Source organism: Sceloporus occidentalis, unplaced genomic scaffold, assembly GCF_023333645.1.
Source record: "Sceloporus occidentalis isolate IW3139 unplaced genomic scaffold, rSceOcc1.0.p SCAF_6, whole genome shotgun sequence".
Taxonomy (NCBI): domain Eukaryota; kingdom Metazoa; phylum Chordata; class Lepidosauria; order Squamata; family Phrynosomatidae; genus Sceloporus; species Sceloporus occidentalis.
Window position 1 is genome coordinate 30,512,248 of NW_028316986.1, and position 24,991 is coordinate 30,537,238.

The window sequence follows — 24,991 nt, forward strand, 5'->3', positions numbered from 1 at the left end:
GGAGGGCAGCGCCAGTGAGGCCTGCCTGGGGCACAGGAGGCGAAGCTGGAGGCGGTGCCTCCCCACGCGCCACCCTCCCCGTGCGCCCGCGCCACCCTCCTCCTCCGCCCCCTTTCCCCCAGGCCATGCGGAGGAGGTGAAGGTGGACGGAGGCAGCACCTCCTCCGTGCGGGGAGGGGGAGAGGAGGCGGGGAAAGGTGGCGCGGGCTCGTGGGGAGGCGGAGAGGGTGGCGTGCCCATGCGCAGGAGGCGCTGCCTCCATCCACCTTTGCATCCCCGCGCGGGCGCGCCACTCACCTCCTCCTCCTCCACCCCCTCTTCTCCAGGCCACGCGACCGCGTGGAGGAGGTGAAGGTGGACGGAGCCAGTGCCTCCTGTGCGCGAGCGCGCCACCTTCCCCACCTCCCCGCGCGCCCGTGCCACCCACCTCCTCATCCTACGCCCCCTCTGCGCGGCGAATGGAGGAGGGGGAGGAGGAGGAGGAAAAGAAGGAAAAGGAAAAGGAGGAGGGGGGAGGAGAAGAAGTTGGAGGTGGAGGACTAAAAGGAGGAGGGGGAGGTGGTGAGTGATTGGCCAGAGGCCTCAAGGTGGGTTTTTTTTTGGGGGGGGGTGCTTTTAATGCTAACAAGTCTCCCTTGTTTTGACAGTGATAGTGTGGTGATGATGATGATGATATGAGTCAGCTTGAGAGACATGCAGGCATTGTTTCAGAAGCCGAGAGAGTGTGACTTTCCAAAGTGCCTTTTCTGTGTGTTTTTGGTTCTGAGGCATGGTCAATGTAAATTGCTATGATTTTTACAAACTCATACGCAGTGAAGAAAAACCAAAGTCCCTTGACACACACTTCTGAGAAGTACACTTGGTGCAAGAACGGTGAAACCCCCTTGACATGTTCAATATGCATAGCCATGTTAAACCATGCTAAGTGTTAAACCCAAGGGGTTTGGCTATGGAATAAGCCTCTGAAATATGCAGGAGGCCATGTTAAGTAAAGCCATGTGAAATGCACAAATGTGCTGTTGTGTGTGTTTTGGAATGCAGGTTGGGGGTGTTTGGCCAGAAAGGGAAGTCCATTTCTGCCATCTGTCTAGAAATAATGCCAAAATGTCCTCCATTTTGAGCATGCCTAGGAAACAGGCATTTATATTAATCTTTTTTTAAAAATCATTAATTTTTTCGCGTGTCCTCCATTTTAAAAAAAGATGTGTCCTACATTTGAAATTTTTGTCCTACATTTGTCCCAGTTTGGAGGTCTTGACTTATGGCAACCTTACTCTTAACTGCATTTTTTTAATGTTAATGTAAGTTTCTCTTTGCTTTTGCTTTTATTTCTATGGTTTTTACTGTAGCATTTCTAAAATATATTCCAAAATTCCATTTCATTGCTCCATAATACAAATCATTCTCTTGTGTCTATGGAATACTAATAACCTGGGGTCCTTCAGCAATTGATTTCACAGTGCAAATCAGTTATTCCTGTACTCTTTTCTTTTTTAAAATCTGTTTTTGATTTAAATTAGAACATGCTTTAATTTCCCAGTCTCTAACTTTGTTTAATATTCAAGTCTGTAAATTTAAGCATTATCTCTCTCGATCTGAAATTTTTGTGCAGTCCATGTTAATTTTATATGGTCCGTCCAATGAAATGATTTGTTTTCCTTCTACTCTCACAACAGCTGGAACCCAGTATTAACAAACAGTAGTTCTAATTCAAAGATCCCTCTCAGAATGTTCAAACCATTACCTCTTCTGAAGCTCATGTCTAAATTACTTTTTGATGCCTTGTTTAATTCTAGTATTTCAGCTATTAAACAAACTTACAAAGCAAAAAATATTTTTACGATATGTTTACTGTTTGTTCTGATTTCATCTGAAACTTTCTCAACATCTTCATATATTTTCTCATTTCAAAACTTTGTTTATTCTTGATAATGATCCTCATTTCTTCCATTGTATACAGTCTAAATTCTGCAAGGTCCTCTCCATGTGTTTTCTTTGGTTTCTTTTTTTCTTTACATATCATTCACTCTACAATGTGTACAAGGTGTAAACTTCACCACCATGTCTTATTTGCAGATTTCCTCCTTAAATTCAGATTTCAAAAATAAATTACTTCAATTAACTAATCTGAATACCCAATTCTCTGAAGAATGTGTAATCATTTCGGTCCAAACTTTTTTCTTGTTCATACAGTTTTTCCACATTACCCCCAGATTTCATAACACACAGTCGTATCAAATGTCTTCTAAGAATCCCCAATGTGCAGAACTCTGTAACACCATAATTGAAACATTGGGCCCGAACAGAGAGGCCAAAATAAAGCTGCTTCAGGTCTCTTTGGAGGTATGCTGTTTAAATAACACACACATCTTAAAAGGCCAGAAGCTGCACCAAAGATGTGTTCCAGTCTTTAGGACTGGAGTGTGGCTTTGGCATGACGGTCTGTTCGGACACATGCAGCATTTAAAAAGCATACCTACAAAGTGACCCGAAACAGCTTTATTTTTGCCTGTCTGTTTGGGCCCATAGTTACATTTTCCCTTCTGACTTTCCCAAGTAACTACCTGGAGATAACGGGTGGAATGGGCAGTAATGCTGCATGGGTCCCCACTTCCATCTTGCATCTAGAACTCTGGTACAGTATAAGGCAACAATTATTATTTATTTATAGCCTGCCTCTCCCTGGAGGATCGGGGTGGGTTACAATAAAAATAAAACATAGTATAATAACACAATCCCTAACCCACAATTTAAAACGCCAACAGCATAAAAATCAATTATTAAAATTGCAATAAAATTTACAGTAAAATTTAATCCCCATTGCAAAGAGGTGGTTTAAGGGAGAGTAAAAGAAGGCATAGTTGTGGGACAGTGGAGAGGGCCCATGTATTACTCTGGGAATGCCCGCCGGAAGAGATCCATCTTGATGGCTTTTTTAAAGGCCTCAAGAGATGTTATAGCAATAGCAAGTACATTTCTATACCGCTTATCAGTGCACTTAAGCACTCCCTAAGCGGTTTACGAAGTGTAAGCTAATTGCCCCCAACAATCTGGGTACTCATTTTAGCGACCTTGGAAGGATGCAAGCCTGAGTCGAGCTTGAGCCCTTTCGCTGGTACTGAACTCGCAACCTTATGGTTTCTGAGTGAGTGGCTGCAGTACAGGCATTTAACCACTGCGCCACTAGGACTGTTATGTGACAGATCTCCTCTGGTAGGTCATTCCAAAGTTTAGGAGCAGCCAATGAGAAGGTCCTCTGGGTAACCACAGGAAACCACAAGGCTGGAATGTCGTTTTTGGGCTACAACTCCCAGAAACTCTAGCCACCACAGTCACTGTTGGCAGAGAGGTGGGATTTGGAAGTTGCACAGGCACATCTCAGTTATCAAAGTCTCTGACAAATAAGCTCCTTTTTAGAAAGATTTTTTTTATTCCCTCCCACCTTTCTGTTTTTCCCATCCATCTAGCTCAGTGGTCCCCAAACTGTGCTCTTTAAGGGTTTTGGGACTTCAGCTCCCAGAATCCCAAACTACTGGTCAACATGGCTGAGGCTTCTAGGTGCTGAAGTCCAAAATCTCATAAAGGGCACAGTTTGGGGACCACTGATCTAGCTGAAAGCTTTTAAACAGTATTTGTGTAGAAGGATGGTGAAGGAGGACAAAGAAACAATAACGTTTGGTATCAGGTTGCTACTGAGTGTCTGTAGTAAACAATGCAATACTGTTTGAGCTGGGAAAGAGTGGGATTCTGATCTAGCTGAACATACTGTAGCTGTGTGGGCCTGCCTACAATAGGCAAGGTAAACAACAGCTGCTTCCAGAATCCCATACTGAGCATTCATGAACAGCAAAACAGAAAGACAAGGGGAAAGCAGGTAAGCTTGTCTCACCAGCATCTCCAGGATGCACATACGTCTGGCTACCAAAATGGAAATCATAGCAAAACTGAAGACTGGGGAATAAAATTATTATCTCTACATTCATTTTGGAAAAAGTCTTCAAGTGATCTGTAGAAGCTTCATAATGTTTTGCTTACTTATACAAGGCTTACCCAACCTGGTTGTTTCTTTTCACATGAAGATATTGTCAGTTTAGAAGTAAAAGTCTGCTGAAACATTAAACAACTGTATATACTCATGTATAAGTATAGAAATTTTAGTCAAAAAATTCACCCAAAAATATGAGTCAACTTATCCATGGGTCAATGTAATTACTGTACTTTAATGCTTTTTATAAGAGGAATCATCCCCTGGTGAAAGGCAAGAGTATAATCTGTTTTAGAAGAACTGACCCCCACCCCCCACCCCACGGTCTATTTTCTTATCCATCCAGCCTTTAGTATAAGCACAAACAATTGTGCCTGATGGAATTTTTAAAGTTATTTGGAATTGTTTTCCTGTGCTTCATTCTTCAGATCCCTTACTATATGCTCCGAAGTTTTACTCTCTACTTATCCATGGGTCATATCAAAATCCACATTTTGTCCACAAAACTCCCCATCGAGTTATACATGAGGTCGACCTATAGTCGAGTATATGTGGTACTCTCCTTTTGGGGTGTATAATAAGTAAATATTTATTTATTTATGAATGAATGAATATAAATAAAAAGTTTGCTGCTCTTATTTTTTGTGGTGTATTTCTGTCTCTTGTACCAAATTTTCTGTTGACGAAGTAATACCTAGGAACATATCTATTGCATTAACTAAGGTTATAATTTGAGCTTTCCTTATCAAGAATTCTAAAATCCAAAACTGTCCACCTGGATGGCAGAGATAGCTTTCTGATGGTTCAGTATACAAAAACTTTTTTCATGCACCAATTTATTTAAAATATTACACATAAAATTAACTTCAGGCTACGTTCATAAGGTATATACAAAACATAAATGAATTCCATGTTTAGACTTGTATATGCAAAAATTCCAAACTGTGAAAAATCTGGTCCTAAGCATTTTGAATAAGGGAGAGTCAACCTGTACAGTACATAAGGTGAACCCACTGGGAATAGTTGCACATAGCATTGTAGTCATACAGTACGCACAGTTCTAAAATCAAGAGAAAGTCTGTTTTTTCAGATTTTTACTGACATGCTGACATACAGTATGTCAATCACAAAGCTGCTGCCTCTTTTAGAAGCAGTTTTTCAAGAGTTAAAAATGTAAAAGAATAAAACAAATGTTTAAACAAATAGAGATTAGGGCAGTGCTGGGGGAGTGGAAGAAAATCCTGCTTAAAGAATAACAGAAGGAGACCATGAAGAAGTGACAATCAGCATTCAGTTTGGAAGCTAATCCCATGTCCTTATGAGAAGAGAAAGTAAGGGGAAGGCTGAGCTCGCTTTACAGAAGAAAAGCTGAACCAGCTTCCATATTTAAGGTAAAATTATACGCATTTTCCTCAAACAGAATATTCTAACTGGTTCAATGACAGCTATCATAAAACTAAGATAAAACGTTTCCAACACTCTGAATATTATTGAAAAGTGAAGAAGAAAAGGGAAAACCAAGATCTGTCTCATTTTCATCTTTAGCAGCACATACTCTGGTGCAAGTATATGCCAAAGAAATTCTATTGTTGACAACCTCATTAAAAATTAACTGCTAAAGGCATTCTTGTGCAAAACACATTCATCAAACATCTCCCTAAGTGAGGCCACATGCAATTCATAATATGGTGAACTCTCCTATGAGGGAGGGGAGAAGAGGTGGTATCACTGAATGTTAAAGGCATTGTCTACAACACATTATTTAAAAACAATTATACTCTGCAAGAAAATATAATTAGAGAGATTTGCAAGATGTTACAGTTTTTCTTGAATACTGCTTGTTCATGCTATCTGCAAAGCAAAACAAACCACTGTCTGAAAACACAGCAAACAATTAGATTGTCCCCACCCAAAGACTATCTGTATATTTATTTTGTGGAAATACTTTTACTTATTTGTGATATACACCCTATATTTCATGAAAGCAGGGGAAAATGGGCCATGTTCCTACAATATGAAACATGAGACCTGATCTCAAGTTTTTTCCTACTTTCTTAGGACTTTATCACAAGGCACCAGAATCTTAGGCCCGTTATAAACAGGCACCCTAGTACGCGACGAGCGCACACTAGGGTTAGAAAGGGGTGTCCTTTCCGGACGCCCCTAACCCTAATACCCGTTCCACATGGCCGCTGCCATGACTACGTCACAACCGCGCCACCTCCAAACGAGGCGGCGCGGTTGTGACGTAGTGGGGCCGCGCGAGGGCACCTAGTGCGCCCTTTCCGTGGCCCTGGAAGGAGCTCCGTTTCGGAGATCCTTCCAGCTTTACGTCGCTGGGTGCAGCCTTTAGATGGCTGCACCAGCGACGCAGAGGAGAAAGGGGCCAAGCAGCCCCTTTCTCCTCCTCCCCGCCGCCGCGGGGTGTCCTTGGGGCTTCAAGCCCCAAGGACACCCCTTTCCAGGCCGCGGGAAAGCAGCAGATCGGGGCCTCAGTGGCTGCTGCTCTGACCACTGAGGCCCCGATCCGGCGGGGAAAGGGGCGGGTGCAGGCCGCCACTTTTCGGCAGTCTGTAATCCGCCATAGTCATCTAGAAAATACAAACATACTGGGTTTGGGCCAGTTATTTTTACACCTCTTTCAAATCACCACGATGCTGTTAGTCCCAGCTTCTGCCTTCCATATCAACCTCCAGAGCCCCACCTCCCTGCTATATGCCCCTTTCGGTGTGTATTTATTTATATTTATTTATAATGCAATTAAATGATTGTGGTAATCCATTAAGTAAGAAAATAAAATAAATTGGGGGGGGGAGGGAGAGAGAGAAGTAGACTCACATTGATTCACACAACCTACCTCCCTGCCTGCATATCAGAACTGCTTTGGGAGGAACTTATCCCATGTGCATCAACAGCGTAAGGAAAAGATTGACAGGTTTTACCCATCAATCCACTGCACCAGTAATGGATAGCCTACAGATCAACTACAGGACAGATATAGCACTGTGAGACAAGGTATGGCCACAGATGCAATTTTCCAGCTCTTGTTGCACATTTCAAACTTGGTGTGATAAAATCCTTACTATCTGTAAAATTTACTGAAAAGCACTCCAGCCATTCTTCCCTTGACCAAGTGAATTATATTTCTCAAATAACTTCATGCAGATTCAGGAGCCTGAAAAGCAGCCCTATAATTATAACCAGTTTAAAAATCTACTCTCTAAATCAGCTGACGTGTTACCAGAAGGAAGAAGAGGGGGGAACTTTTACAAGGAGCAAGGTGTGTCTGAACAGCCTAAAGCAGAAGTGCTGATGCATTAATTTAATGTGGGAAAACTATGAAGATTCAGTTTATGCAAGACACATCCTCAAGTCTAAACAAGAGAACTAAATGGTTTTATTATCCCTACAATTTAATGGGGGGGGGGGGGCAAAAGTCACGTCCTCACAAATTATGTTGCATGCAAGCAGTTGTTTACATCCAGCCAGCATTGGTGATATAGGGAAATTCTCTCTCGGCCTTCTTAAGAAACTAAAGTTATACATAAATACTAACACTAAATTTTGTGTTTTTACTCAGGTTGGTGGGATTTAGGTTTTTTATTGGGGGTTTTTGTTTTTAAAAATTAGATTGAACTTAATCATGCTGCATCTGTAATCCTACACAGCTGTGTTCAGGAATAAGTCTCACAGAAAGAAATTAAAAATGAGGGAAACTAGCCTAAGTCTGTTTGGTTGTCTGCAGTGAAATTAATGGATTAAGCAATAAACCATGGTTAACACAAAACAGAGTCTTGCAATGTACTAACATACTGATAGTGTAATACCATCCAGCAAGTGGACATGTTCAACTCCAGACTCATTTTAAAATACAGTATTTATGACAAGAAATAATATTACAATGGTCCCTTGGTATCCTCTGGAGTTTGGTTCCATGAGAGCCTGTGGATATAAAAATCCATGGATGCTCAAGTCCCATTATATACAATCATGTCATAAAATGGCATCCCTTGTATAAAATGGTGAACAACTCAACATTTGATTTTTAGATTTTTATATATACAGTATACACACACACACACACACACACACTGTATATCTTCAAGCTGTGGTTGGTTGAATCCATGGATGCAGAACCAGTGGGAAAAGAGGGCTGAATGTAAATAAGTACAACCAGAAAAAAAAAAAGAAGAAGAAAACCAGAAGGCGGAAAAATCACCAATATCACTCATCTGAACACATCATAATGACCAATGATGAGGCAGAAATCCTGGCTGTGACGCAAACTTCATTAAGTGTATTGAAAATCCATGAGATTTAAATAGTTTAAACAGTAAGATGCTCTACCATAAGCCTATTTTGTGGCTCAAAAAAATTTCACAAAACGATTAATTTCTAACTTAGTAAATATCCAAGAAAAACTTTGCATTTGTTTGAATTTAACTGTATTGATGTTGTAATACTGCATTACAAATGCAATAAATGCACTGAGAGTAAGTCACACTGAATTTAACACAGCTTGCTGCTGGGTACTTGCAAAAGATTGTGTGCAGCAAGCATGGAAATGCAATATCCTAGCCTCTTAGAAAGTTCGTTTTAAAAGGACACAGTGTGCAGACTACGCAGGCATGTGTAGACCTATAGGCAATATACTTAACGCTGATTTGATTTGGATCTATCTTCATTCATCTGCAAACTAGAAACTGCAGATTAAATATGATTTGGAACTCAGCACTTCTTAGACTAAAGCCAAGTGGTATAATGGTTTGAGTGTTGGACTAGGACTCCAAGTGATCAGGGTACAAATCTCCTCTCAGCCACAAAAACTACTGGGTGACTTTGGCAACCTCACACTCGCTCAACCTAAGAGGAAGGCAATGGAAAACTATTTCTGAATAACCTTGTCATGAAAACTCTATGATAGGGCCACCATATGTTGGCGTTAACTTGAAGGCACATAACAACATCATACTTCTTAGACTTAAATTTTCAATGACATGAATGTCGCACTTCACTTCAGGTTGTTCAAGTTACAGCTCAGTCATACAGGGCTCCCAAAAGAATTAAACCAAAGCCGCTGCAAAGAAACCAGAAGGGGTGGGAATAATCACAGTCCTTTCATTTTACTTGGCTCAGCTGTTTTCATTTGGCACTGAATAATATACATTATTAAAGACTGGCAAAACAGCATATCCTAAATTATACACATTACCTTATCTCTTTGACAGGGAAATACAAGGATGTAAGACAAATTAACTAGTTAATGCATAATCATTGTTTAGTTTGAACATGTATGTGTTTTATGTAATTTGCTGGAGGAGTCAGAAAGACACAGCACTTCTCTCCCTGTTCCCTCGCCCTAATTACAAATACCCAGAGTTCTTGTCTTGTATGAGCCAGATGTTGAAACCCTTCAGATCCTTTTCTGGGCTAACATTCTTGTTCTATCGTACAGAGGACAAAACATCACTGTTTGAATCATAATTTAGCATAAGGATGGGTCTCTCATGCAACTTAGAGGTTGTCTCCAAGGCCATCTGTGTGGCCCTTGGTTGCCTCCCCTGGGCTCTCTCCCATGGCCAAAAATTCACACACACACACACACACACACACACACACACACACACAAATATGAATTACACTGGTGCCTCGGGATACGAAATGATCGGGTTACGAAATTTCCGGGATACGAAAAAGTTGGATTGGCAAAAACTGTTTCGGGTTACGAAATATTTTTCGGGTTACGAAATTCATTTCGGCGCGAAATTCAAATGCTGCAAAGTGCAGCTATAGGCTTTCCAGTGCTAACGGATTATTTTTCGGGTTACGAAATTTTCGGGTTACGAAAGGAATGGCGGAACGAATTAATTTCGTAACCCGAGGCACCAGTGTACTAGAATCTCAATCATACAAGGGAAGGTGAGGGGAGAGCACTTGACCATGCAGGCAGCTTTTTGCTCCTGTATGCAACACTACATCAATTCTGTACATCTGAACCCTCCAACAATGCAGAGATCCACATTCTGTAATTGTTTATTTAAAATAACTTTCTCCCCAGGTGACACTCAACTCACATCGAATGAAAAAACAGCTAAAATCAATAATATTTTTAAATAATAAAGAAATTAAGCTATTTTGTTTAATACAGTAATAAATCAAAACCAATGAAAAACATAAGAAATCAGGGGCAAGTGTAAAAACAACACCCTTCTGCACCAATCCAGGTTCAGTGTCTGTCCAAATGAGAAGGCTTTCATCTGAGAGAGCTAGGGGAATAAAGAAGGAAAACCTTGCTTCCCATGGAAGAGAGACTCAGAATGTAGGAAGAGGTACTGAGAAGGCATCAAATGTGCCTGTGAAGGAATTGATACCAAGAGAAGGGTTTCCCCACAAAGATCTCAAAACTGACAGGCTTATATTTGACCTTATTTTAATTGTTTGACAGAAGACAATATTCAATTTGTTCCAACCATGCATTCACTGTTCACTGTTTCTGATGCAGGCTAATCCTACATATAGGCACAGAGAGAGAGAGAGTCACAGGACCTTATCACACAGGGCTGGCTGAAACATTACAAAAGGGGCCAGGAAGGGAATGGAATGAGTAAGGGACAAATGAGGGATGCATTTTACTGCACACAGAACGACAACGATGCAAGTCCCCGTTCTGTTCCCCGTCTGTCCCATCCCAGAGGAGGAGATTTTTGAGAACTGTTCAGAACATTTCTCAAAAATCTCCTCCTCTAGGATAGATGGGGAACGGAACAGGGACTCCCTTGTGTGGTAAAATGCATCCCTCACTCGTTCACTTCCCTTCCTGGACTCTTCTGTAATGTTGCAGGAGCCCTGTGCGATAAAGCTCACAGACAAACTGCTAATGTCAGAAGATCCATGTTATCAGCTTTCTTAATCTTCACTGTATTTTCCAGTTTATATTTTAATAGATGGGGAAATTACAGGGGTGTTCTTGCCCTATCCTCACAAAAAGATGACACCATTACCTGCAAATTTATACCTGATGGTATTATGCCTGTTACCCCATGTTTTCCAGACCACCTGCCAGTTCATGTGAATGCCAGGCAGGGAGACATTTTCTGTGAAGGAATCAGGGAAGCATTCACTCTTACACACAGAGCGAGTCTTGCTCCTGTCTCAGGATCTGACCAAGGAAATGGTACGTTTTTAAAATGTAAATTAAGAAAAAGATTCACACCATTAAAGAAACTTCCAGTGACATTCTGAAATTTGAAATATCAGCAAATACAAACAGAAGTACATAGATTCATCTATTAACCTCAAGGATTAGCGGCAAAACCATTTAATTGTTTTTAAAATTAATAAAATCAAAATTCTTTTTCAAATGTTCAGATAAGTAAGGAAAATGTAATACAAAGGCTTACAAGTCTTTAATACCTAGATATTTATACCAAAATGTACATATGGCATGTCAAATATGAAACATACATGTATCTATTTTTAGTTTTGTTCCTGCTTTAAATAAAAATAAGTGTGGGACCTGATCCATATATTTTAAGGAGCATCAGGGCTAAAAATACACAATGCGTGCTTCATATTTGAAATACCTTACATGTTATCTTGTATTTGAGCATGCATAACTTAGCACAAAAGGATTTCATGAAAGCCAGCTCAAAGTAAAATAAGACTGACCAAAGCTGAAAGGATAGAACAATGCATTTTGCTAACAGCAAGAGCTGTTGCATCCAGCTAAGCAAAAATAATTTGAGTAGATGGAAAACATAATGGAGTTCACCAAGTGCCTGTAGTATATATAGTCCCTACAACAAGCCATAATAAATGGGGTAAGAGGGGACAGAAGAAAGCAGTTGTTCGTATGTTGTTGTATCCCTTCAAGTCATTTACTAAAGGAAACAGGGTTTTCTTGGCAAAATTTGTTCAGAGGGGGCTTGCCACTGCTTTCCTCTGAGGCTGAGAGAGAGTGACTTACCCAAGGTCACCCACCAGGTTTCCATGTTTGAGCAAGGATTCAAAGCTGGGGCTCCAAGAGTCTTAGTCCAGCACTCAGACTGTTACCCAACACTGGCTCTAGTTGTTCATACTTATGCTTTGATATTGTGTTTTTAATATGTTATACTGTTTAATACTGTCTTAAGGGGGGGGGAGGGATAAAGTGTTTTTAATTGTTGTATTTTATATTTTACTGTTGTCAACCGCCCGGATTGGTTTCCCATAGGGCGGTATACAAATAAATATTATTACATTATTATTGTATTATTATTACTTCTAGATTTACTTTTTCAATTGAGGCTTGGGACATCTCCACATAACTAGCACTGCTCTTTCTTTTGAATCCTTGGACTAAATCCAATTGCTTAGTCCCACCTAGAGTTTTTGTAGTAGTTGTTGTGTGCCTTGAAGTCATTTCTGACTTATGGCAACCCTAAGGTGAACCTATCACTGGGTTTTCTTGGCAAGATCCGTATAGGTTTGGCATTGCCATCATCTGAGGCTGAGAGGGTGTGACTTGCCCAGCATCACCCAGCGGCTTTCCATGGCCAAGCTGGAATTCAAACACTGGTCTCCCAGTGTCCAACGCTCAAATTACACCACATAAACTCAGTAAAGTAACTGAATGTAAATCAACACTTACACAGCATATATTAGCAATCAAGAACCTTTTTCATTCCATGCAGAATATCAGTGGCTGCAGTTGTGGTCCCTACATTAGGCAGAAGTGAGAATTGTGAGTCCAGGATAGCCAACAGGGAAGAATGCTAGGAGTTGCTGTTCAACAATATCTAGAGGGCTACACGATTCTCATGCCAGCATAAGCAAGGGACCTGTACCATCTGTCTCTCCTCATCTGGAGTCTTCTGCAGGCATTTCTCTACTTTCAGCACCAGGGTATATGCTGTTGCTTTTCTCCACTGTTGTCTCTTGCTGATGACCAGATGGTTGTGTGTTTTGCTTTCACATATGATTTTTTTTTAAAGGCTGTGACTGGGATTTTGACACTCTCTTCTGTATGCAGAATGGCTGTCTTCCAAGTGCCAGAAGCTGCTTGTGCAAGAACCTTGCTTGAAAAAAATTGGACAATATCCAGATAGTTGCTCCTGCATATGGAAACAGCAAACTGTGTATCTAATTTGTTCAGCCCTCAACCAAGCTAAGTGTGCATTCATTGGTAAATGGAACTTTATGAATATTCTTCCACCCCCACCATCCTTCCCTCCTCTGTGTCTTTCATCTATCACTCTGGGTCCTGGTTTGTGACATTTTACAGAATCCTCTATAATGAAAGCCAAAAGTACTGTCCAGTTTGTGTTGTACATATTTTCATTGTGTGTAATATGTACCTGCTAAGGTCATTTGTGTGCTTTGAGATTTTCAAACACTGTTGAGACTCCAGGTCTTGCAATTACATTTCCCTAAACACCCTTTCCTGGGAAAGCCTCAAATTCTATACACTAATTAGCGATCTGAAAATAAGTTGACACAGATGCTGGGAGTGTGTGTTTTGCCAGTAAAGCCAGCTTTTCTGAAGAGCCAATTGCCTCATTAATAATTCCTCAATTCCTCCTGTCACTGTTATCTGAGTGTCAAAAACCTTATTGCAGTTGGTGCTCCCACAGTGCAGGCAGAAATACCTTCCTCGCATGTCTCTTGCAGTTTGAAATATTTGACACAGCTGTCTTCCAAATTTGGACTTTTTGTGTGACCTTCTGAGATCAAACAAAGTCATTCTGCCAGATAATTCCTAAAAGAAAATCTACTTGTGATCAGAAGAAGTACAAAATTGTGCCTCAGCCATGGGAAAATGACAAAATCTAAAATTCAACAGGGAGGATAAAAAATGCTTATGATGCAAACTAAATTTCACAGCTAAATGAATAGCTTACTTTTTTTCTTTAATGGAATCCTAGGAAATATGTTAGAATAGCAATTATCATGTCCATCTTTTGCAATGGATTTGCCAAATGGTAGCAATGGCTGAAGTAATAATGGATTCATCTTCAAAATATGCTGGCACTGTTGCCATCAACAAGTGCTTTCAATCATCAGAACAGAAGGATGTTAAATGAATCATTTATTAGAAAACTGGATGAGAATGTGGGTGGTCTAGATAAAAATCCCAAGTTTTTTTCTGAATGTCTCGTCTTCATCAGTCCAAACTTCCTGCCCTCCCAATGGGTTGGAAATTGGGGATTACAACTTCCATTGCTCCCAACCATTCTAAGATCTTCTGTGGGCTTAGAAAAATTGCAACCTTAGCTTTATTCATCAGAACAACAATAGCAATAGCTAGTACATTTCTATACTGCTTATCAGTGAACTAGCAATCCCTAAGCAGTTTACAATGTGTAAGCCAATTGCCCCATTCATACACCTAACACTTACTTACCAATGTGACCATAAGCTTAAATGTGTTCACAGTCCTTTAGGAAACCCACAAGGTTCTGCTTCTCTGCTCTGAGAACTTGTTTTCTTATTCTTTTCTGGAAAATTTTTTTGGTCATTTCTGACACATACCTTAGGCATGATCACAAAACAATAAGCCAGGAATCATGACTTATTAAATCACAGGCTGCACAAGATACATGAAGGTATGGACAAACTATGCTGTCCTGCTTTGCTAATCTTGATTAGATAAACAGTTTTTAAAAACACAAACAAATCAAATGTTAGTTCAACACTGTGTCCAAATCCCAGATTATACTTTATTGCACCCAAAGAAAGTCACAATTCATAAAACAACTTCCAGCTCTGGTTTAAAACTAATTTACAATATGGCCTTGTTCAGGTACAACAGACCATAGTCTGATTTTCAAAAGACAGGGCCGAGCTATTCATGTCCTCTGTGTACATGTGCATGTGCTTGTGTGTGTGTGCATGTGTCTGTGTATGTGTTTTATCTGTTCATGTAAACAAACAAAGCAACAAAGCAAGAGAAAATGGACTGTGTGTACCAGTATTCATTTTGTGCAACTTGTGATTTAATAAGCCAGAGCAGGTGTTGCTTTGTGGCTAGGAGACAGAGCTATGAACCAGAAGCTAAAGCATAATGATGACTGCAAGCCAGTCTCCATGAGAAGCAATAGCACAGTGTTTTCCATATGTAAAGATTGAGATCCAATCTGTGGCATGTGAAATCAAGTCATAGGTGATGAGTGACCAGTACCAAAGATCTAGGGGAGGCATGACCAATCCAGGAGAAGAACACTGGACTAGAAAAAGCAATGGCACTTTACACAACCTACAAATGCAGATGTACATGATGAAATTCATATAGCCCCTTGTCCTTACTGGGAGGGAGGGAGGCATAACAGACTGCAGATCAGGGCTAAAGCCCATGCTTTCCACATAGAAGTTCCCTGGGCAACCTCCAGCATCTTTAGGTGAGGTAGGAAAAGCTCCTACCTGAAACACATAAACTCTCACACAGTGTAGACAATACTGGACTGACTCTAAATAACGCTTCCCATCTCTCACCCCCAACTGTCTCACAGGGTTGGGTCAGAATGTCCTGAGCTCTTCAGAGGAAGGGCAGGGGGAAAGATTGATAAGTAACTACATTTCCCATCTCAGGTCAGTCACAAACTTATAAGCACATCAATTGTGCAGAGACAGGAAAAGAGAATCAGGGATTGTCAAATTGGCAAGGACAGCTCCAGAAATGGCACAATACTGTCTCCAATTTGGAGGGAGAATAAAAAGCGGGGTGGGGTGAGAAAAGGTTTTTATTTTATTTTTTTAAAAAATCTCTTTAAATAAAAATATTCACTGAAGAGTAAGTGGCTCCAGCACATTTTTAGAAGTCTAACTATTAACAGAGGAATTAAGAGGTAATTAAGAAATGAGCACAACAGAAAGATATCTTTTCTTAATTGGAACTAGAAGACTAGATCTCACAGAGCCTGCTAGACATATCAAGGGTGAGGAACATTTTCCTTGCTTAAAACCCAATTTTAGATCAGTTTGCAGGGAGCCACATACTAGCTGTAAGCAGGGTCAAGGGCTACTTAACCAAAAATACTCGCATAAAGCTCTTCCTGACAGTTATTATTAGCTTCTAAAAGACATTTCAATATTTTAGAAAGCAGGGATGGCCATCAAACAATAGCTTCATCAGGAAACCATCAAACAATAGCTTCATACAGAAGAAGACATGGACATCTGGGAAAGCCCAGGAGGCTGAATTTGGCCTCAAGGCCTGTAGCTCTCTAACAATACCATATTTCCTTTCTTATAGGGACCAGTATCACCAGTAAAACTGCTGACAAAGGGAGGAACCGCTCACACAAACATCAGAATGAATCACAAAAATATGTTAGAAAATGAGGGCATACAAGATCCCAGTATCTCAACAGTAGTAATTTATGACACTGAACAAACGTACTGTACTATATTCTCCTACTGTCTTTTAAAATGACTTCAGAAACCCACAACACATTGTCTTTTAGCACACATGGAGGGTAGGAGGGGATATTTAAGGGGTTAACTGAATACTAATGCTCTTTGATATGCTGATTAACTCCAACACTGGAAGAAAAATGCTCATAAATATTAACTATCCTCTTTGCATGAGTCACCCATAGGCAGAATATCTTGTTAAGAAAAAGAAATAAAGCCATTATAATTTCATTCTAGGCAACTTTTCTGATCACAAGGCACGAAATACTCCAGAAAATTATTTGAGAGGGGATGGAATAACAGGCATAGGGCTAGATTTAAATAGCATACTGTTAATTATGGTTCACCAATTTGGTTCAGGCAGATGACCCAACTGCCAGGATAAACATTTTAAAACTTAAAGGTTTCAGCTCACATTCAAGGTAATTTCTACATGTAACATTTTCCAGAAAATCCCACATGAAATTGTTAAGGTTTTAGTGTAGAGCTAAAGAACTGGATTTATACATTATGATGACAGACATTCTGCTAGCTAGGATACAGACACTGGTATGTATGCCTAAGAAAACCTTACTGAATTCATGGGGTTGCCATAAGTTGACAGGCAAATATAAACACACACTCATGCAGTTACCTCCATCAAAGTTTTTAGAACAGCACATGCATATACCCGCTTCACAAAGACTGCAAAGACACTCTTCATATGGAGAAAAGTGGTTTGATATTCCTCTTTCAACAGTGTCATCCATATTATATTTTCTGGTGTTCACTGAGTACAGTACAGTACTTCAAGGTCAAAACAAGAATAATTCCATTAAAATGTACAAAGATTGAGAGGAACAGATGCTAACACATTAACTGAAAGACACCTGGTACAAAAAGAACAATGTACAGTATACCATAATAAAAATACTGAAACACTCTTGTATTGTAGTGGCCATCGTGCCAGAACAAAACAGGCACAATTCTGTTCATGGGAAGTATACTGGTGCCCCTGGTGTGATCAAACCTCTACTTGCAGGATTACCTATACTAAACAAGAACTTACAATTAGGAAGAAACCTAGGAGGGTACCATACGGGGGAAATTGGAAGAATAAATGGTGATTAACCCATGATTAACCCACAGTTGCACGAATGGTTTTCACATGATTTCTCATGCAAAGCGCTATTATCCCATGAATAACCCATGATTAACCTGGAATTGTGGGCAACTGCGCAAATGGTTTTCACACGAAATTGAGATGAAACGTGATTAAAGTGTCATTATCCCATGAATAACCTGGCAAGAAACAACAGTAACTAATTTATGAAACTTTCCCATGAATGACATTTTGCTGTTTCTTGCCTGGTTATTCCTTGCTTCTTCACAGGATAATGGCACTTGCATTAATGTCATTTTAAGCACGTTTTAATGTCAACTGCATGATTTTCATGAGTTAATCATTGTTTAAACTCCCTTTTCCCCCAGTGGGATAAACTCCTTAGTACTGCCTCCAAGCCAAGGCTCCTAGTTTGCTGCTCTCACAAAAAGCCAGAGTTTAATGTTTGAAGTTGGATTCTGATTTCCAGTGGATTCCTGTTGGACACAATACTAAGTGTTACATTGATGATGGGTTCCTAGTCACTGCAGCTCAGGATGGATGAATGAGGAAAGTCTGGGGACTACATGTGCCCCATGGTCTGACCTTCTGACCACCACGCCTAAGCTGCACCCACCAAATGTTTGAACTGTCTGGAAGTGACCACAGGGCTGTTTCTGTTTTTCGAACACACACACATTATTTGGTATCCTGCAAAAGAGTACAAGGAGGACGTTCTACCAAAGGCAAGCAAGGAGGAACAATCAGTATGTATTAGCCTTTTCTGATATGTGCCAAATGTTATCCAGAATTGTCCTTTACCCTTTTGAACAACTGCGGCCAAAGATCCATTGAAAGGTATCCAGGTAGGTTTCCTGGAAGAAGTTCTAAAGCCCATGGTAATTTGTTTCCCAGCAAATATACATAAGCAGTTATTGGGCTATGCCAGAGCTCTTCTCTTGACTGTGATAAATATGGACAGCCTCACACAGGAAACAACAAACCTTCAGATACCCCAAACCACAAAGTTTGCACTTGAAGAAGGTTTTGACACATGAAGAGGAAACCTGAGACTATAGGACACGCAGAAATCAGTCTTACCATTGTTTCTACATTCTTAGTTCAGGTTTCTTTTCCTGGATTGGGAATTAGAAACGAATACGGTACACATAATTTTTTTCTCCACAGTATTCACTCCAAGTCTGTGAATTTAATCCATTTCTGCAATTCCTCTATGGCAACAGCAGAAGAGTATGAGTTTTAAAATTGGGAAGCAGAAGTTTGTTTCTACACTAATTGCAAAGCCCCCCCCCCCCCAATCATCACCACACACACACACCAGGTTCAATTATTTTTATAAAAAGTAACAACTAGAGTTTCCCAAATTTAACCTATTGAGTCTCTAAACCTCTCTAAAGCTCAACCAGCATCTGTTATTAATGTACCAAAACCTTAAAAGAACCTAAGGCTGTATCTGCAGTGCAGAAATAAACCAGTTAGGCACCACTTTAACTGCCAATTGTAGTATGTTGTGGCAGCAGAGCTCTCTCACTGAGAAGGCTAAATGTCTCACAAAATTACAAATCCCAGAATTCCATAGCATTGAGCCATGGCAATTAAAATGGTGTCAAACTGGATTATTTCTGCAGTGCGGATACAGCCAAAGCTTTTGAATTCTTGTAGCTGCCTTCTGAGGGAGGAAACCTCATGTACAAGGAAACAAGACCTAATGAACTATGTTAATTAACCTAATTAACATATTTCTGAGGAAACAGGTTTAAAATTGTGTTGCGTACCTGACATCTGACAAGAGGCCTACTTTGTGCTGAGAAGGGTAACCCTTTGTCAGAGGTGTATCAGTTCACACTGCACTTGGGAGCATCATATAAAAAAAAGTAGCCTTGATGCCACCAACATCCAAGGATTTTTTGGGAGGTGGGGGGGTTGTGATACATCAACAAAGAACTCTGTGTGTGTGAAGTAGTGTTAACACACATGAGCCCCTGTCTATAATTTTCCATTAGATCTTCAGGGACATACAGTCAGGCTACATGACATACCAACGCTGTACAGTTAATTAAGACTGGAATTACTTAGCTATGCAAGCTTCTAATTTCAAGAGAACTATCAGAGTATGTACATGTTATAGGACAACCACATTATAGGACAACCTAACCACTAAAGGTCAACAGACAATCAGTGCTCCTTCCATATTTCCAGGGTGAAAAGATGCATTTGTATTCCTGGGAACCTTTCCAAATGGCCTAAAACAAAGTATATTTGCAACCAATTCTTACATAAAAAGATAAGCTGATTTATGAAATACAACTCCATGAAGATTAAAACTGATCACATGAATGGAGATGGGAGGAGGCAGGAGAGAAAACAGAAGATTACGCTTGTGTATTTCAAGGCTGTTCAGAAGTTGAGTTTCTGAAGAGAGACAGAATGCCCCTTAATGCCACTGTGGTACTAGCCCTGATTATTAGTAGCTTGATAACTATGCAAAAGAGATGTGTTGGAAGAAGTGAATCGTTGTATAGTTAGGGGCCAGGGAAAGAAATATGTTGGCCTGTAGGCAGATTTTAGATTAAGATCTGGAAATTAGTTCAAAGAGAGTTCACTGACTGAAGTACAAAATATACATGGCCTCTTTGTGTCTGTGTTGGGCAGTGAACAACAACAAATGTGCCTTCAAGTCACCAGTCGACAAGGCCACCCCATGAAATTCATGGCATTTTCTTAAACAAGGAATACTCACAGGTGGTTTTGCCAGTTCTTTCCTCTGAAATATAGCCTACAGGCTCTGGTATTTGTTGATGGTCTCCTGTCCAAGTACCAGGGCTCACCCTGTTTAGCCTCCAAGATCAGAAAGATCTTTTGCCTTTGGGGTATTTACCAGATGTTAAAGAGGCCTATATACCCTAACTAAACGGACCAGGTCCCATCAAAGCAAGCTAAGTATATGGACCACAAAATGTAATGCTAACTAGAAGGTGGGGTAGGGTTGGAGCTAAATTATAGTTTGCCTCCAATTTCAAATCCTGTCTGAATTGCAACCATTTCTCCTAGTCACTGGAGTGGTGAAATTTGCCAGAGAATTGAATTAATTTCACTCCTAAGGAAAATGGATGAGTGTTCTTAAACTGCAGTGCTCCTCACCGTGATTTAGTCCTGATTAATCTGAAAGGGTTACATGCAACAATAGCAGGGTGTCCATTCCTTTCTCCACATGTCTCATTTAAAGATATTAACATCAGTCATATCAAGAGGTACACTCATGTACTTTTCTTAAATATTAGCCAAAGCAAAACCAACCTAAAAAAAACACATGTGAGTGAGAGACCAGAGCAGAGTAGACACCACTGACATGAGTATCGAGGGCAACAGCAGCTGAACAATAACTAAATTGTTAACATGCAACTGTACACAGCCTTAGCAAAAATTTATTCCTGGGTCACCTGGGCCACCGAAACACCTTGCATAACCACATTGCTTTCAATACCCCATAACACGTGGGAGGATTTAAAAGGCAGCAGGTTGCAGGTAGAGGAGGCTGCATCATTTCTCCACCCAGCCTGAAATTTCCCACCCCAAATCATTGTCCCCAACCATTTTTCATTATCAGAAGCCCAACAGGAGGAACAGGAGTTAAAGAGATGCAATATGACGGCACTGTTGTTGCTGCTGTGAATTGCTATCAAGTCGACTTCAGCTTATGGTGACCCTATGAATGAGAGACCTTCCAAGTCTTGCATCAGGACCGTGGCTTCCTTGATTCAGTAGATCCACCTGTAATGCTGTCTTCCTCTCTTCCTCCCATTTTTCCCACTTTTGTCATTTCTAAAGTTTTCTTATGATATTTTCAAGGTATGGTGGCATAGAGACAAGGAATCTTTCTCCAGTTAAATATAGGAAGCCGCTCTCATAATGAGCCAGTGCTTTGCTCCATCCAGCCCAGTTTTGTCAACTCCAACTAGCAGCAATGGCTAAGTCATAGGTTGAGACAGGATTCTTTCCTGGCAGTACCTGGAGATCCCTGCTATTATCTCCAGGTGGCCTCCCCTCCAAGTACTAGCCAGGCCCAACCCAGCTGAGCTTCTGAAATCACAGAATAATAGAGTTGGAAGAGACCGCAAGGGCCATCCAGTCCAACCCCCTGCCATGCAGGAATCCAAATCAAATCATCTCCGACAGATGGCCATCTAGCCTCTGTTTAAAGACTTCCAAGGAAGGAGACTTCACTACAAGATCGGGTGCATCATGCTGGACTGTAACTCCCATCACTCCTAGCAACCATTGAACATTATGGGAATTATAGTTTAAAGTCCATTCTGAGGGCATCAGGTTTGATGGAAGGAAGTTTTTAATGCCTGGATGTTGTACTTGCACAGCTGGTATATTTATAAATATTCATAATGTTTCAATACCATAATCTGTTCAGCTATGTGTTAACATTGTAACTTTGCCCTTTCTAATAATCTCCCTCTTCTGATGTTGTTATGAGCTGCCTTCAGTCTCAGGAGAAAGGTGAAATATTTACACCAAACAAGCAAATAAATAAGGAAACAAAATTTCAGAAGGGCAAGAAAGGAGTTCTGTTCCCCTATCTATCTGTACTTTAACCCACACAATAGGAACTAGCACAACTGTTGCCAGTTCATGAGAATGTCATGTCTAAAGTGTACCCTAAACTGAAACAAACTGGATCTCAAAGGCAGTAGGTTTTTGACTTGCAAGTGGAATTTAAAGTTTGTTTCCTGGACTGCATCTCCCAGTACCCACATGGCCAGAAGGAGGAGAGACCCATATGTATGAATACCGTTCATAACATCTGAAATGAGGACAACAACTACAACATCTTGACCAAATGCAGGCCTATTCTATGACTAACATCGTCTTTTCTCTCTCCTCTCTCTCCTGTATGATTTTTCAAACCTTTGCCTGATGAAGAAGCCAGTGGAGCTTCGAAAGCTTGCAACACGTAAAGTATAATGTGCATTTTGGCTGGCCCCATAAAGGTCTTGTTAATTTTGGGTGATAATATCCTTTGCTATATGGCCAACACAGTTACCCCTGGATATACACATACAAAGATTTAAGATGTATGTGGTAAATGGAGGAAAAAGAGAGAAAGCGTAGAGGCCACAGAAGGAATGATAATGCTCTTTAGCTTCATTGCCTAAGGGCAAATAACAGGTTCACCCACAGTAACTCCCATGCAAAAACCTCTAGCTGTGCACACACCAAACCTTCCAGCTATTGCACAAAAAAGCAGGTGCTGAGAGCAATTATTATACCACTCAGAAAAAAGAGGCACAGAGACAGTTCAGCCTTACCAAGATGGCCAAAATAATAATAATGGATAATCACTCCTTTGATCCAGATCCAGATTCCCCCCTCCCCTCCCCAGAATTTTAATCCATCCTACGATTTGGTAAACAACAGACATGCTGCTGAAAAGAAGCAAGGAAGAGGTCCTGGGGACACAAGCCTAAAATCAACCTTTGGCATTGACTCTAGAGCTTCCCTTTAGATTTTCTGGAATGAGGAGGGAATCCAGTAGACAAGATTGAGGCACTTGTGGTGTAGTGGTCTCAGTGTTGGATTAGGACATGGGAGACGTGGGTTTGAATCCCACCTTGCTCTGCCATGGAAGCTACTGGGTGACTGAGCAAGTCACACGCTCAAAGCCTCAGAGGAAGGCAAAGGCAAATCCCCTCTGAAGAAATCTTGCCCAGAATCTGAACAAATCAGGTTGAAAAATGACTTGAAGGCACAAAACAACAACAACATTTTTTTTGATGTCTAACATTTCCAGTTATGTCTTCCTTCCCAGAGAGCCTGTATGGTGTAATGGTTTGAGCGATGGACCTGGAGACTGAGAGACCAGAGCTTGAAGCCATGTCAAAACCCACTGGTTGACCTTGGGCAAGTCACACTCTCTCAGCCTCAGAAAATGTCATGGCAAATCCCCTCTGAAGAAACTTGCCCAGAAAACCCCATGACAGGTTCACCAACTTAGTGTCACCATAGGTTGGAAATGACTTGAAGGCACACAACACAGGATGACCAGACATCCTCCTTTTCCAGGATATGTCCTCAATTTCTGCCTTCGTCCAGGAGGAATTCTAAAATGTTCTCCATTTGGAGCAGAAAGATGCATGAATTTCCATTTCTATGAGAGTTTTTAGCTTTTATTTGGCCAGATCCTCCATTTCACACTGGACCAAGCAGCATGCATTTATCTTTACAGGACTGTGTCCACCTTTTCCTTGGCCATGTCCTCTATTTCAATTGAGGTCCTCCATTTCAAGCAGGCCTTAGCAACATGCATTTATCTTTATAGGAGTGTGTTCAGTTTTTATTTTTGCCCTGTCCTCCATTTCAACCTTAACTGTCCAGGAGGGATTCCAAAAGGTCCTCCATTTCAAGCTTGGCTATGCATCATCATCATAATCATCATCATCTTCTTATATCTCACCTTTCTCCCAATATAGGGACTCAAGGTGGCAAACAACAAGTATAAAGCGATGCATTTATCTTTACAGGAATTTGTTTTTAAGCTTTTATTTGGCCACATGCTCCATTTCAACTGAGGTCCTCCATTTTGAGCAGCACTGAGCAGCATGACTTTACCTTTATAGGAGTATGTGTGCGTTTAGCTCTTCTTTAGCCATATACCCTCTATACCTTTAGCTCTTCTTTGGCCCTAGACCCTCCATATCCTTCGCTCTTCTTTGCCCATATGCCCTCCATCTCCTTAGCTGTTATTTGGCCCTATACCTTCCACAGCTTTAGCTCTTCTTTGGCCCTAGGCCCCCCATGTGTGCCCTCCCCTGGCAGGTCGCTGCCTTTGGCGGTGCCTCGTCCTCCTTGGCACCGAGGAGCCCACCACAAGCCCCACAGCCTCCTTTCCAGTGAGGAGCCCAGAGAGAGCCAGGAAGAGGAGAGGGAAGCCTCCAAGGAGGGGGGTCCCTGGGGCTCCAAGGGAGGCTCCCCTTGCTGCCCCCCAACTCACCCAAACTGCCGGCGAACCCGTCCATCTTGGAGGCTGGCTTGCAGAGGCGAAGGGGAAGGAGACGACGAGGAAGGAGGAGGAGGAGGAGGAGGAGAGCTGGAGGAGAGGAGCCACTGTTGCTGCCCCTGCCCTGCCTGGGGCATGAGGTGGCACAGATGGGTGGCAGCACCAGCAGCCCAAGGGCTCCTCCAAGGACTCCTCCAGAGGCGCCTGACTCTGCAGGGGACCCGCCTGCCTTCTCCCTCGGAAGCAGCAGCGGCACCAGCTGCCGCTTCGCCTCCTGCTCTGCCTCCCTCAGCCTCAGCCGCCCGCTTTGCTTTCGCGTATTTCCGACTCCGCCTCACTTGGCAGCCAGGGCTTCCCCTCCAGCCATCCAAGAGGAGGAGGAGGACAAAACACAGGGCAGACGCAAGCCAGCATGGCCCCGCTTCAGCTGCCCTGGCTGCTCTGGGAGCCCTGGGTTCTGGTGGCACCAGAGAGCTCCTTGGCCCAGGAGGCTCAATAATGTCTCACA

General features: G+C 41.4%; 1 protein-coding gene across 1 annotated transcript in view; it reads right to left on the reverse strand.

Annotated features, from left to right (window-relative positions):
* The window catches only part of EML4 (EMAP like 4), a 246,570-nt gene extending 221,880 nt beyond the window's left edge, over window positions 1-24,690 (reverse strand). Inside the window, exon 1 of the mRNA XM_089529197.1 lies at window positions 24,478-24,690. Within this exon, the coding sequence (XP_089385323.1) occupies window positions 24,478-24,502 (25 nt within the window). The 5' untranslated portion in view covers window positions 24,503-24,690. The remainder of the gene's footprint in view (window positions 1-24,477) is intronic.
* Window positions 24,691-24,991: the final 301 nt, after the last annotated feature.